General features: G+C 41.0%; 1 protein-coding gene across 2 annotated transcripts; it reads right to left on the bottom strand.

Moving 5' to 3' along the window:
• Positions 1-1,652: 1,652 nt before the first annotated feature.
• On the bottom strand, positions 1,653-10,245 carry LOC103602009 (importin-9-like). Of its 2 annotated transcripts, XM_008586412.1 has the most exons (10): positions 9,969-10,235; positions 7,691-7,839; positions 6,842-6,970; positions 5,790-6,065; positions 5,328-5,494; positions 4,591-4,724; positions 3,957-4,079; positions 3,385-3,489; positions 3,096-3,172; positions 1,653-2,662 (listed from the first exon to the last, which is right to left on the bottom strand). In XM_008586412.1, the coding sequence occupies exons 1-10, from the start codon at positions 10,072-10,074 to the stop codon at positions 2,552-2,554; spliced, it is 1,377 nt and encodes a 458-aa protein (XP_008584634.1). In that variant the 5' UTR covers positions 10,075-10,235; the 3' UTR covers positions 1,653-2,551. The 2 variants fall into 2 exon arrangements, with proteins under 2 accessions (XP_008584634.1, XP_008584635.1); XM_008586413.1 differs by lacking the exons at positions 1,653-2,662; positions 3,096-3,172; positions 3,385-3,489 and adding an exon at positions 3,504-3,600 and having other exon boundaries at positions 9,969-10,245.
• Positions 10,246-14,329: the final 4,084 nt, after the last annotated feature.

Here is a 14,329-nt window from a genome sequence, read left to right as displayed (position 1 = left end):
AATAGAAAATAAGTAACATTCACACTGTGTACCGATTTGTAGTGGATTAAACTATGTCCCTCCAAAACTCACTGGAACTTGAATTGTGTCCTCCAAGTGTTATGTATTAGAAACTTAGCCCCCACTGTGACTGTTAAGAGGGTGGGAAATACTATTATGGTAATTGAAAGGTGGAGCCTTGAAGAGGTGACTGGATTGTAGGACCCTGCAGCAGTGAATGGGTTAAAAATGGTGGTCGGGGCGTGGTTCTGAGGCTTTAAAAGAATAGGAGGGTCTGTCTTGCTCTCTCTGCTTCCCCATCTTGCAATGTGAGACTCCTGGGTCACTGTCGCCACCACCAGATGGACTTTGGACTTCCCACCCTCAGAAACTGTAAGCGATAAATTTCGTTTTTCTTTATAAATTACTCAGTTCCAAGTATTCTGTTATAGCAACACAAAACGGACTAATACACTTTTATAAAGGTTAAATGAGATAATGTGCATGAAAATACTATGGAAACACAAGGAAGTACCTGCACACAAAGGGGTCCAGACCCTCTGCTCTCAACCACAGCTGCAAGTCTGCTGGCCTGGGGTGACCCCAAATGATACTAGGGCCCTTCCTCAGGACTCAAGTTCTCCTTCAGGCAGGAGGCCTAGTCTTCCCCAAATCTGCATGCGGGCAGGAAGAGAGGACCCCTGCCAGGGGACTTAGGACCACTTTTGGCACTAGATATTGACTATTTTTTCTAATCAGCAGGCCCAGAAGGGGCCCACATCATTCTCAGTCTACGTGTGGGAGCCTCAAGCCTTCCCAAACTCAGCAGTTCAATTCTGCTGGCATGAGATGATTCTTGCATGCCAAATTCAGAGGCTGACTTGGCCTTGTAGAACAATCTGCTGCCTTCAGTTCCAAACCCAAATGGCACTGCCTTGAGATCCACTATGGAGCAAGTCTCCAAGGATCAGACCAAAGTTTCCTGAGTACCACTTGGCCAGACCTGCCATCATTTCCCCAATATCAATGACTCCTCCAACTCAAAGAGGAAAAGCGACAGGAGCAGAAGCCAGTATTAGCTTCACAACCTGGCTAGCAGAGGACAACTGAGCACATGCCCTTAGGCTTTTCTAAGATAGTAACTAACTGAAAGACCTCCCAACTCAGTCATGGAGGTTGAACACTAGGGACATCTAGTGGCATATAGTCATTACCAGCTACAATATCCTTAGGTTTCCATAGAGTACTATAGAGTAAATACCCCACAGTGGGGCCCTTCCCTTTGGAGAATCAGATTCACTTTATATTGTATTTCCTATTTGTGAGAAGATCAACCTAAAAAAATTCTGTGGCTATTAAAAATGGGGCTCCAGATATAGGAGCTATCAAAAAGAGGGAACACTGGGCTTTACCTTCTTTTTTGACTTTTCATCCTCATTTACTCTTTGAACCCACAACAAACTAAATTTCCCAATTAAGGGATCTCCCTTAAAAATACCTGATTGAACAATGCCAGTTCTCTGAGAATCATTTTGAGCTAGGTTTGCCAAAACACACTAAAATGTTTAAATAGGCTCTAGTTAATCTGCCCCCCCATTGCCCCTTTTTACTTTCCTTCTAAAGGGACTAGAAGGCAAAGAGGGGCTAAGACACCTTATAACATGTCAACTAAATTGACTTGTAAAGATTATTTTACTGTCCTAGAAAAATACATGTTGCGAATTTGGGGGCTACAACTTAACCAGTTTAAGAGGATTCTTGAGGGAGAGGGGATAACCTTTGAATATCAGACTCTGTAATGTGTGGGAGAGGCATACTAAATAAAGTTGGGTCAGGTGGATTTTTAAAAAATCCTTTTTTTCCATTTTGTTTTCTAAAAAAGGAAAAACAAATTGCCATCTGTCTGGCTTATTCTGTGTGTGCATGTATATATAGGAAAAGCTTGGGGGGAGGGGTTGTGTCATGCAATGAGGCAAAACAAGATGACTTCCTTCGAGAGAGGAGCCTTAGTGTTGTAAGAGGGAAGCAGAGTGGAGAGTTCACTGGAAAGAGCTTAGAATGTAGCTGCTCCTGCTTGTTCCTCCTAAGAACCCAGAGCATCAGAGGTCAAGGTCAGAAAGCATAATGATCTCTCAAGAGGATTTCTATCTGAACAAATCTGTTGTCCTATAAAAGTAGACAAGTCTGTTTTAGAATATAAATGGTCATGACTTCCTGTGCTCTTGAGGTGGGGCAAAATAATCCATGAATACATAATTCTTCTGGGCAACAATGTTTCTGGACTGGCCAGCAGAGGACTCTAGGAAGAGAGGTAGGGGCAGAGTTGGGGAGAAAAAAGGTTCTAGAGATGGGATGTCTTCAGGGGGACTTTGAGAAATATCCTTTGTTCCAGCATTCCTAAGTGATGGCACTGGTGAGCTTGGTCTGAGTTGTTGTCAGTGTCACTCTGCAGAGGCCAAGGGCCAGGAAGCCACTCTAGGTTGAGAAGAAAGTGCATCTCAAAGCCATGAGGGCTGCAAAATGGTTTGTGGCTGGACCAGGAGAAGGAGCAAATGTGGAAAGGTTCCCCCTTTCAGATGCCAATGGTCTGTAGAACCCGCCTCTCGTTGTCATTAAGGTGGCCTGAGAACATTATGTAGCAGGGCTGCTGAGCAAACTGGCAGAGGAAGTCTGTGAGATATGCCTGGAGGGAAAAATAAGACTGGCATTACTGAGGGTTCCCAGGGTCGCCCATCTGCAGATGGGTGAACCACCATCAAATGGTACAGGGAATGCTGGCTTTTATATAAATGCCAGCTCCCTGAGGAATGGTTTTCTACATTCTTGTATCTAGTTTAGGTATAATCCAGGGACAAAATTCCATAGGGAAACAAAATTTTTCCAAGGCCATATCTCATATTTTACCCCGAGGACCTTCACCATAGCCTAAAGAAGCTGGATTACAACACTGGTGTAGTCAAGTCCCAACCCACCCAAAGCCCTTGACTACTCAGCAAGATAGGAGCTCTTGCCCTTGAGGCTCCCATGATGAACCATGGCTGGATTTGAACCCGTATTCCTGTTTCCATGGCTTGGGCCACTGTCATGTGCAAGACACCTTCTCTGGGCACTCTCACCTGCAGATCAATTTGATAGAGAGGATCCTTCAGGGCATCGGGGTCATCTTCCTCGTCGTCCTCGTAGTAATCCTCCTCTGTCAGACACAGCCGACACAGGGCAGTCAGGCAGGGGCCTGTGATCACGCCCTGGGTGCTGACACACCACCACACAGCTGAGGCAGAAGGGACAAGAGCCCAAGAAACATCCCTTATGGGCCCACCTCTCCCCTTTCTTGGGTATCCTATTCTTGGCACCAGCATGCATAGAAAAGGTATTACCATGGCATCCTCTTCTCAAGCGGCTTACCATATTTACTTGTAGCAAGAATGTCAGACAAAAGTTGGCCAGCTAAACCATCCTCCTCCTCCTCCTCCTCCTCTTCCTGGTCCTCCCACATATCATTGGAATCATCTACTTGGAGATGAAAAGCAGCTAGAGCATATTCATGCATTTTCCCTCCCGAAATCTAAACAGTCCAGAAAAGAAGGACTCCGAGGGTTTCTGCAATGTGGCCTCTAGTCCCTAGTGGAAGAGAAACAAGGATGGCCAAACCCTCCCAGTATGTTTGAATGAAGAACCCAGCGTATTCTGGTGGAGAGATAAAAGGTTGAGGGAATCTTAAGAACCAAACCACGGAAAGGCTAAGGTAGCTTGCCTCCTAGATGCCTTCCACCCCAACCTTTGTAAGATTTCCTAAGGCAGACCTGAAAAGTAGCTCTTTACATGCCTAGCACTCACGACAGTGCCAGCAACAAAGTATCCATTCAATATATATACATATTTTTAAAAAGTCACTCAACAAACCAAATTAATAATTTGACCATCTATAACTCCATCTGCCAGGTTAAAAAGTCTCCTGGGAGTAAGGGCTGGTGTACCTTGACTCCATTCTGCAGGAGTGGCTTGGCGAGCGGCATTGGCCTCCATGACATTGGAGAGCTCATTGATGATCAGCTTTAGGATCTTGACCAGCAAAGGAATGTTTGTCCAGCGCTCTGGGTCTGGGAAGGAAGGAAAAGGCTTGGTTTTGTAACAGTTCAGAAGCTGGGAGAGACAAGAGTCCACGGATTAAAGGAGATGGGTTCTAGTCAGTAATAAAGCTCTGAAACCAACAGAGCATAGTATTCTAGTCCCTCTGACCTGCAGTTTGAGAGATGGCATAGGTGATTATAAACCTAGTTGAAGACAGTAGCTCTGTACTCACTACCTATAAATCAGTAGAGACACAGGCTGAAGGCAACCCAATAACAAAGTCGTGCTGAATACATGTGTCAAAGCCCCACAATGAAGCTGGAAGCTGGGGATCCTTAGTACCTGAGAATATTTTTGTCAACTTTCAACAACAGGAAGGCACTGATCCAGTGTTTACCTACTGTTTCCTCCTGCCTCTTTATCAAACCCATCACTAACAACTATGTTTTAAAAACATAGATCACAGTATATACCTGCCCTCTAGACCAGTATCCTTAGCCCCCATACGGAGGGGACTGGAGGGATGGCAGCAGCACTCACTTTTGGCTGACTTAGAGCGGGTGCGGATGCCCTCGTCCATGCTGTAGATCTCTTCTCCTTTCACGCGGATATCCTGTAGCCGTTTGTCATCTGCGTTGATACCATGCTGGAGCAGTTTACACAGTGCCACAGAGCTGGCAAGGAAGAGCCAAAAATGGTCAATTAGCCACCCATCTGGAGTCCACTCCAAGTAGATAAGCAATTATGTCCTGAGACCCTCTCTCTGATGGTGAAAATTCTGTTCACGACTAATTAGGAGGTAAGAAAGTTCAGCTGAAAACAGGATTTAGGGTTGATGAGATGGTCTAATGAGATCAGTTCTTCTCGAACAAAGCTAGAGTGAGCGTCACAATGGCTGTCCACACCGTAAAATGCAATAGGGTGATAAGAACTGATGGGACTAAAGTCCAGGATGGAAAGTTAGAAAGCCAGGGTTGGAAGGCTTGGGTTTATAATGGAGAATAAACCACTGGCAGTACTTAGCTGGGTGAAGTCTGTGGAAGAGGAGCATCTCTAGACAGCAGAGATGAGAAATATTTGGTCTGCCTGTGTTTATTGTCTTTTAGAGATTCCAAGATGGCAGCTATTCAAGTATACGCATTAGCAATAGAGAAAGATAGGGAAAAGGGAATACAAGGGACAGTTTGATATGTCAAACAAAAATCAACAGAGCAAATCAGGGAAAGAAGAAATGTGAATAGGGGTAGAATGCCCAGAGAAGAAAGATGGGGCCCTACCTGACTTTGCCTTCATATTGGCCATAGAACAGATGCTGTCGGCTTGTCCACTCAGCCATCACAAACTCCAGGGCAGGTTTGCCAGTGGGTCCTGGGAGGCTACACAGAAACTCCAGGAGAGGTTCCAGCTGGGTGTGCACCAGATGAGCGAACACCATGATCAGAGACTAGGAGATAAGGAGGACATCTGCTTCAGGGAACTCAATCTCAGAGACATAGGAGATGAGAGGGAGTGGGCCAGTCAATCAAGACACAGAGTCTATGTACTGAGAGTACCATACACAGGACAAGAAAACACGGAGATTTCCTTGCTCATGTTTCTCGGGCCAGAACAAATCCAATTTTACTTAACTGTCTATAGGGATAGTAAGAAAGAGGGTAAAACAACTCAGGACCAACACACTAATTCCCATCTCTGTCACCCCAGGGATGGGAAAGCCCAGCTCCCTACTGTCCTCTTACCTGCATGACACTGAGAGTCTCTGCCTGCTGCATCTTACTGAGGATGGCACGAAGAATCTGGTCCAGATTCTCTCCCAGCTCCCGCCCTGCCTTAGAGATGAGGGTGGAGACAAGGCGGCCCACAAAGGCCGCAGTGAACTCGGAGGTGCGAGGGTCCAGGAGCTGGCTCACCACTTGCATCACATACCACAGCCCATTGTGGCCCTGCTCGTCATGCCACTGGGCTACCTGCTCCAGCGTCACTGACACATAGGCCCGCAAGCACTCTCCACCATTCTGGGGAGACAGAGGTGGCAAGCAAGATTAGCAACTGGGAGATAGATGCCAGGAGGCCTTCAAGAGGCATATGCCTCATAAGAGCAGTCAGCCTACAGGGTTTGCTCATACCACTGCAGTCCGGAATTTACTGTTACAGATACAGACAGGCATCACACAATGCCCCCTTTGCCCAGTCGGTTATCTCAAAAATGAATATTTCTGATCACAAGGAACGGTGGCCAATCAAACTGAGTTTTAGCCATAAAGATCTAGCTATAGTACTGGAAAAATATGTCTAAGATGTAGCAATAATTGGGTGTACTACAGTTCTTTATGGGAATAAAGACAGACCTTACACCTGTCTAGAGATTTACAAGCTGATCAACATCCACTGACAAGCTCCTACAACCTTTACAATCAATTGCAGTAGTAAAGACCTGAAAAAGTAACCAACTTACCCAAGAAACAGAAAGAGGAAACATATGCAGGCATCTCTCCCCTCTCCAGACGCCTATCACTTTGCTGACTTTATTAATAGAAGAAATATTCAGAAAGACTTTCTTACGGCCCCAAGTCTAGATGTCTGTAATCTCTTCCAAGTAGTAATACCCAGATACAGATGGGCAGGATGCCTGCTAGCCACATTCTTTAAGAATGCTTGGCTTTTGCAGCCTGAACCCTTACTGGGTCCTCTGGATAAATACAAAATTGAGAAACATATTTCAAAAGCATGAAACCACAAGCCCATTACTGGGGAGCTATCGTCCCTCTTCTAGTGTCCATGTCTCAGATACCTGCATGGTGGCGTTGTCATCTGTGTGAAGGGTGCATTGTGCCACTGCAGGGAAAGCTTGGCAGATGAGAAGCTGGGAAAGTGGAGGCTTTGTATTCCTTACTACTGTGGTCAAGATATCAATAGCTGTCTGAAGGAAAGAAGAAGGAAAGGAGTCAGAATTGCTTCTGGGTGGGCGTGCCCAACAACCACGATCTTTACTGGGTGGATACAACATAGCAACCCGGAGGAAGCTAATTAATAAAAGGCAAGTTTGGGGGATGGGGAATAATTAAATAGTAGATAGTGCTCTAAGTCTCCTCAACATAACTTGTTACTTGATTAGCTATGGGGATGGGTGGTGTATGGCAATGGCTCAGATAGTCAGATGACATACTTAGTGGTGCTGTGTAATGGGGGCATTCTGTTCAGTTCACTGAGGGTACCTCTGGAACAAGAAGAGCCATTTTCTTTTTCTTTCTTTTCTTTTTTTTTTTTTTTTAAAGATGACCGGTAAGGGGATCTTAACCCTTGACGTGGTGTTTGTCAGCACCACGCTCACCCAGTGAGCAAACCGGCCATCCGTATATGGGATCCGAACCCGTGGCCTTGGTGTTATCAGCACCGCACTCTCCCGAGTGAGCCACGGGCCGGCCCGAGCCATTTTCTTAAGCCTCTGAGAAGCACCCATTGTCCTTTTGGGCAGAGTAGCCCAGTAAAATCACCCCATGAGGCTCCAGTGATATCAGTTTCCTGTCAGCTAGGTAGGATCTGTGGGTGGATGGTACTTGCAGAGCTCTCCTCTCCCTCTCTCCCTCCCTCTCACACACACACACACACAAAACATGCTCCCCGCCTTGTAGCCACTCACCGCACAGAGCCCTGCAGGGATCTTGTCGGCTGGGGCCTGCATTATGCTGACCAGAGTGGGAATCAGCCTCATCTGCATTGGGCCCTGACAGGCTTCGATCTGGGACAACTCCTTGAAGATGTCCTGAGCCAGCGAGGCGACGACAGGATCTGAAGTGGATAAGGCAACATGGAATCCCCCTGCCTGATGGTCTGCATCTACTTCTGGCTTAATGATGTCTGTTCTCTGTCCCTAACCTAAGTTAACAACTTCTGCACTGATTATATATCACATGCCTGGGAACTAGTGGGGCCATATGAATAACCTGAAAGAACAGGATAGATGCTAAATCTCCATGAGACACAGTATATATGTTTTCATTAAGGCAGGGAATAGTCATTAATAGCTACTCCTAAAACAAAATTTGGCTTTTATTCTGGAGGCAAATCTTTAAAGTCGTTATTTTTGTGAAACCTAGATTGATTATAAAACCAAATGCTTAAAAAAAAAGCTCCATTGATACTTGGTTAAGAAGACATGAAGATTTCAAAAACTGCCAAAACATTGGCTTTCCCCCAGGTTCTCATAGGTCAAAGATACATATATCCTAGGGAGAAGCTATGATAGACATGAAGAACTCCAAAAGCCATTTCTGGGGCAAAAAGAGAGCCTTGTGGGGCTGCCCAGTTAGCAGAGTTTGTTAGAGTGCCACCTTGTAACAACAAAGTTAAGGGTTCGGGGGCTGAGCCCGTGGCACACTCGAGAGAGTGCTGTGCTGGGAGTGCAGTAGCGCTCCCGCCGCGGGTTCGGATCCTATATGGGGACGACCGGTGCGCTCACAGCGCTCACTGGCTGAGCGCAGTGCAGCCGGTCTCAAAAAGAACAAACAAAAAAAAAAAAAAAAAAAAAAAAAAAAAAAAAGCTTTATGAAGAAATAGAACTTTAGCCTGACCTACTTTACCTATATAATAAAAATGCCCTCCCCTACTTAGCATGCCAGTGTGCACTAAAGTGTATGTTAAAAGACCACTGCGGTATTGTTTGTAATAGAAAAAAATTGGAAACAACTTAGATTTCCATTAACAGAGTGGATAAATAAATTATGATGTAGCCATTTTATGGAATATTATGCGATAGTTTAAAGAATGAGATACATCCAAGAATGCAATGTGGGAAGCTCTGCAGGACACATTTTAATGTGAAAAAGCAAATCAAATACCAAGTTTAAATGTATGATATTATATAAACAATCCCTGCCCCTATATATCTTTCTGAGCTTCAATACTGGGGTTCCGTCTTTAAAAACAAATATCCCTAATACTTTTTCTAATAATAAAGTATTAATAAATACATTCACTACAGAAAAACTTGAAATGCAGAAAAGCATTAAAGGAAAGAAAACACCTGTAATTAACCACCACCTAGAGAAAACCACCCTTAAGATTTTGATGTATTTTCTTTTGCTATTTTTTTCTACACACATATCAATATACACATCCTTTTCTAAAACAAAACCAAAACTTAAAATCATATTCTATGGACTTTTCGCGGAAAAGTGTCTTTTCACTTATAACGTAAGCACTTTCCCATGGTCTTAAATATTCCATTGAAGCTTGATTTTTAATGGCTCCATAGCATTTCATTTAATGGATATAATTAATCACCTTTTATTTCCAATTTTTTACTACTATAAAAAATATCTGATGGTTCATTCACTATACTGGCCAGCAAGCAAAACCAAACCAAACCAAACCAAACCAAAAAAACCCCCCAAAACAAGCCATCTGATGAAGACTTTTGTTTATAAACCTTCAGCACATTTCTTTCTTCAATATCTCCTTTTCTAAGTTATAGTTCTAGGCTTCTTCTTATAGGAAGCTTTTCATTTAAGTTGCTTACTTTTCTACTCGACTGTCAAAATTCTTAATTATGCCTCTTGCTTGTTAGACTTTTTTTCTTTTTTTTTTTTAAAAGATGACCGGTAAGGGGATCTTAACCGTTCACCTTGGTGTTGTCAGCACCATGCTCTCCCAAGTGAGCCAAGAGCCGGCCCTTGTTAGACTTTTATTCACTGTCTTTTTTTTCCCTAGTCCTTATTAGAGAGTAAGCATTACAGAAATAGGTATTCTACTTTTTAATGCTGCTATATCTACAGCACAACTATTCTTTGCTAACTGAAAGCCAAATTCTTTGCTTATGATGCTTAAGACCATCAGACCTAGGGAAACTTTCACTTAACTTCACCAGCCATCACTTTTTCTTTGGTGCTCCTCATAACACATTCTCCCAGGTGGCATACCATTGCTGTACTTTAGGAAAATGGCGATGGTGAAGGGGCAGATTTTGCTTTCCATGCTTGCTGTGAATTCTGGGTCTACTGTACAAACTATGCACAGGGTCTCCATCACCAAGTTGAGGACCTCTGAGCTGAACTGGGCTGCTAGGTGAATTAAGCCATCAAGAATGCTGGGGAGGAAGGGCTGAAGCACGTGGGTACTCTCTGAGACTTTCAGTTGGTCACAATAACTAGAGAGAGAGAGATATGCAAGAGTTACTCACAATAGATTCTTCAATTCCTGGTTTTTCCAATTTCATATGCTATAGCATTTATATGTGTAGTTTCTATAAAGCTACTTCTAGAGTTAGATATGTTTTTACATCTTTCTGTGGCATATTTATATAAATATCATCACTACCATTTCTACATTCTCAAATTTATTTCTGCTTAGATCTTTGATATTTCCTCTAAAATTTCATCCCTTTCCCCCTCTGTTTTGAAGCAAATCCCTGCCATAGCATTATATCCAAATTGTTAAGATATTAAGTTAAATGCTTTATAACTCCACAGACTACTACTTTAATTACTAAGATTTTGATGTATATTCCCATTATTTTCCAGATAGTTAGTGTTTTTAACATTTTTTTCAACACAACTGCTACTTAATAGGAGACTCCATTTTAACTTCCATGTTATAAAATTTAGGAAGCTACTCATTATAATTCAGGCAAGAAAAGTGGAGAATACAATCTAAGGTAGTAGCAGTGGAAGAAAAGGAGAAAAACATGATTTTTGCATCGTAAAATGAGATCAATTTATATAAACATTCCATGCATACTTACAAAACTGGTATACTATCTGTAGGGTATAAAGTTCTCTATACATAGTTCTACTGTATCAACCTCTTATTCAATCAACAAATATTCACTGATTGCTGCTTACCATATTCAATGGGATATAATTACTAAAAATACATTGTCTAAGTCTTTTGTTTATTTTTAGGATGGTGGTAAGTTAAAAAGCAATAAAAAGACTGTTTCTATATGTTAAAAGAACCTAATACTACAAGACTCTCAGCAGGTACTCAATAAATGGTTTTTCTTATTATTTTTTTTAATTGAAAAGAGGACCAGTAAGGGGATCTTAACCCTTGACTTGGTGTTGTCAGCACCACGCTCACCCAGTGAGCTAAGCGGCCATCCCTATATAGGGATCTGAACTTGTGTCCTTGGTGTTATCAACACCACACTCTCCCGAGTGAGCCACGGGCCGGCCCGGTTTTTCTTAACTTTTTAAAAGTATCTTGTAACCATATTATTTACTTCAGCTGTCAAACGTCCACAAAGACCAGTGAGCTTTGATCCCAGATTTGTCTACAGACTCTTTGATTTTTGGTCCATAATGTCTTGATTTCAATACCATCTTGCTCTGACCTAACTTTTCCTGAAGAGCTAATTTGGCAACTGGACTTGGTTAGCTCTCAACTCCTTAAACTAGGTTTTAGACCCATCTCTCTACCAATACTCAGCTTTGTTTATTCACCCCTCACCCTTCCATTCTAAGGGTTTAAGTTACTTTGCTCTTCCAATGAAATTGAAACTGTACAATCTGAAAATCACAGAGAACACATCATCTGGCTAGATCATATTAGATTTTGTATGCCAAGAGAGTGTGGACTTTATTGTGGAAACCAGTGTTTCTCAAACATTGTTTTTACAAATTATTCCTAATACCTAATTTCCTCCTTACCCTACCCCAAAGTCTTCAAGGAAAACTGACACCCTGGGAAGATGTTATATATTTATCCTGTAGCTTCATGTACCACCTGGCATAATATGACTTTCTCCTGAGGTGTCTGTATCTGAGAATTTGAAATGCATATCTGGCAGCTATGAAGGTTTTAACTATAGGAGCAACATTACCAGTTTTCTGTTTTAGAAAGATTAACTTGACAGCTCAAATAATATAGATTGCAGTAGTGAGAGTGAAGATAGAGAGATCAATTAGGAAACTGCTGCAGTGATTCAGGCAAGAGAAGTTGAGAATACAATCTAGATTAGTAGCAGTGGAAGAGAGGGAGGAAGAGATGAGAAGCCAAAGAACCAAGATCTAAAAGGCAAAGATCTGGGATCTCTACCTTTTTCAAAACAGGGAATACAAGATCTCTATCTTTAAGTCAAGTTCTAAAGGTACAAGATACTTTTTTTTCCATTAAAACATTTTTTTATTAAATCTTCATTCTTTGAATGTGGTTCATTTGATCAAGAATACATATGGGAATATCCAGGGATATCCCTGGCAAACAAAACAGAGTCATGCAACTCAGTTCTTAAAGCAAGGAGGCAATATCAGGTCAGATTAAAGATTTATCTGGGCTACCCTCCAAACTAAAATTGACAAGCAAAGATATAACAATAAAATATAAAACCACCATAAGTGAACTGATTTTGGATATAAAAGATTTAAAATGTAAGAGCGAAATAAATGGATAGTGTTGGGAAAAATAATTATTAAGCAAAAAAAAAAAGACAATGAAATCAAGAAAATGCTAATATTAGATTAATAGATCCTACATAAGATCTCAACTTGGATACTTAAATTTAGGTAAGCAAAACACTAGTTGATTTAATGGAGAAATAGTTTGATATGCACCGAAACAATTTCTTTAATTCTATATTCTGGAAAAAAACTGGTATAAATTATACACAAGTTAAAATCCTCAAAGGCAGTGACCTTGTTTGTTTTCAATCACTACTGTGTATGTATCCTAGCATAACACTAATTAGCACCTAATAAGTCCTCAATAAGGATTTACGTGAGGAAAGAAACTAAAAGAAATTTAAATTATAAGTTAAAAATGTTATTGTAAATTAAAATGCTACAATGCCAAGACTTTCCACCACAGATTGCATCACTTGCAGTTACTTGGACATGCAAAATTACTAGTTTACCAGTAACATTTAAGAAAATATATAGAAAGATAACTGTACGTCCATAATATTGGTATTTTGAAACTGAGTGAAAAACACATTCTGAGCCATCTGTATTACTTAAAGCTGTTAAGCTTAATGGGCTATTGGATTTACAAAACAATGTTTCATTAATTGTATTAATGGTTATAAGATACCTATTAAGATTCCTTTCTTGTCCAAAAATTCAACACATCAAATATGAAAATCTATAATAATATCACAGCCAAAGGCTTACTGTATAGCTTCTAGTTTACTGGCATAATTAACTTATTTTAGTTTAAATAGCCTATTTTTCCAGCCACTAGGACATAAAATTTCTCACATTTTATAATTTTCAAAAATCACTTTCAATTTATTTATTAGTATAACTGGTACTATCATAAGGCAAGTAAATGTAAATAAACAGCAAACTAAATGGTGAATTAAAATATCCACTCGAAGGGCTGGCTGGTTAGCTGATTACAGTGTAATGTTTTAACACCAAGGTCAGAGGTTCAGATCCCCATACTGGTCAGAAGCTAAAAGTAAAATAAAATAAAATAAATAAAATAATAAAATAAAATAAAATAAAATAAAATATTCATACTAAGTCTGACCTCAGCTTTTAGAGAACCTTTCCTTCAGAAGAAAGCTAAAAATAAACTCCTAACATTTGCTTTGTTTGACAGCATAATTAATTGAGTAGTAATCAAAGTAGTCCTTTATATAAGGCCTTCTAGTCTCAGAAACATACACTAAAGGTACAAGATTTCTACCTCTACTAAAACAGGGAATACATGTAGGGCAGGCTTAGAGGAGGTAAATAGGAAGTTCAGTAGTCAATGTGTTGATTTTCAGGTACTTATAAGATATCCATCCTGGTGTGGATAGTAAGCAGTGGATACACTAATTTGGAGCTCAGGAGAAGGTCTGGCATAATGACGAGAAATGTGACACAAATATAATTATTTGTCAATCAATATCTGGTTTCAGGAATAATTTAAGGTAATTTGCAATGATACATAAACTATGACACAGAGGAATAAATTATAACTGGAGCAAACTAAAAAAGAAAAGCAAAGGTAGTGTGATGACCACTAAAAGACTGCTAGTGACATTAGAAAGAACAGTTTGTGGTTATAACATTAAGCATTTAATTAACAAATGAAGATAGATAGAACAGGCAATTCCTCAATGCTTCCTAAGGACATATATAATAATGCATCTCAATCTCTCCCTCAAGAAGTAAGCAGACAGGACAGGCAGGCAGGTAAAAGATTTTAATTTCGTGCTGGTAGTTTTTGGTAATTCAACTGGGATGCTTGAGCTTGGACCTTAAAATATTCCTTAGGGCTGGCCTGTGGCTCACTCGGGAGAGTGTGGTGCTGACAACACCAAGTCAAGGGTTAAGATCCCCTTACTGGTCTTAAA

This window comes from Galeopterus variegatus, unplaced genomic scaffold (genome assembly GCF_000696425.1).
Source record: "Galeopterus variegatus unplaced genomic scaffold, G_variegatus-3.0.2 Scaffold3978, whole genome shotgun sequence".
Lineage (NCBI taxonomy): Eukaryota > Metazoa > Chordata > Mammalia > Dermoptera > Cynocephalidae > Galeopterus > Galeopterus variegatus.
Note: the sequence above shows the minus strand (reverse complement) of the source record. Positions and strands in the feature narration are given on the sequence as shown.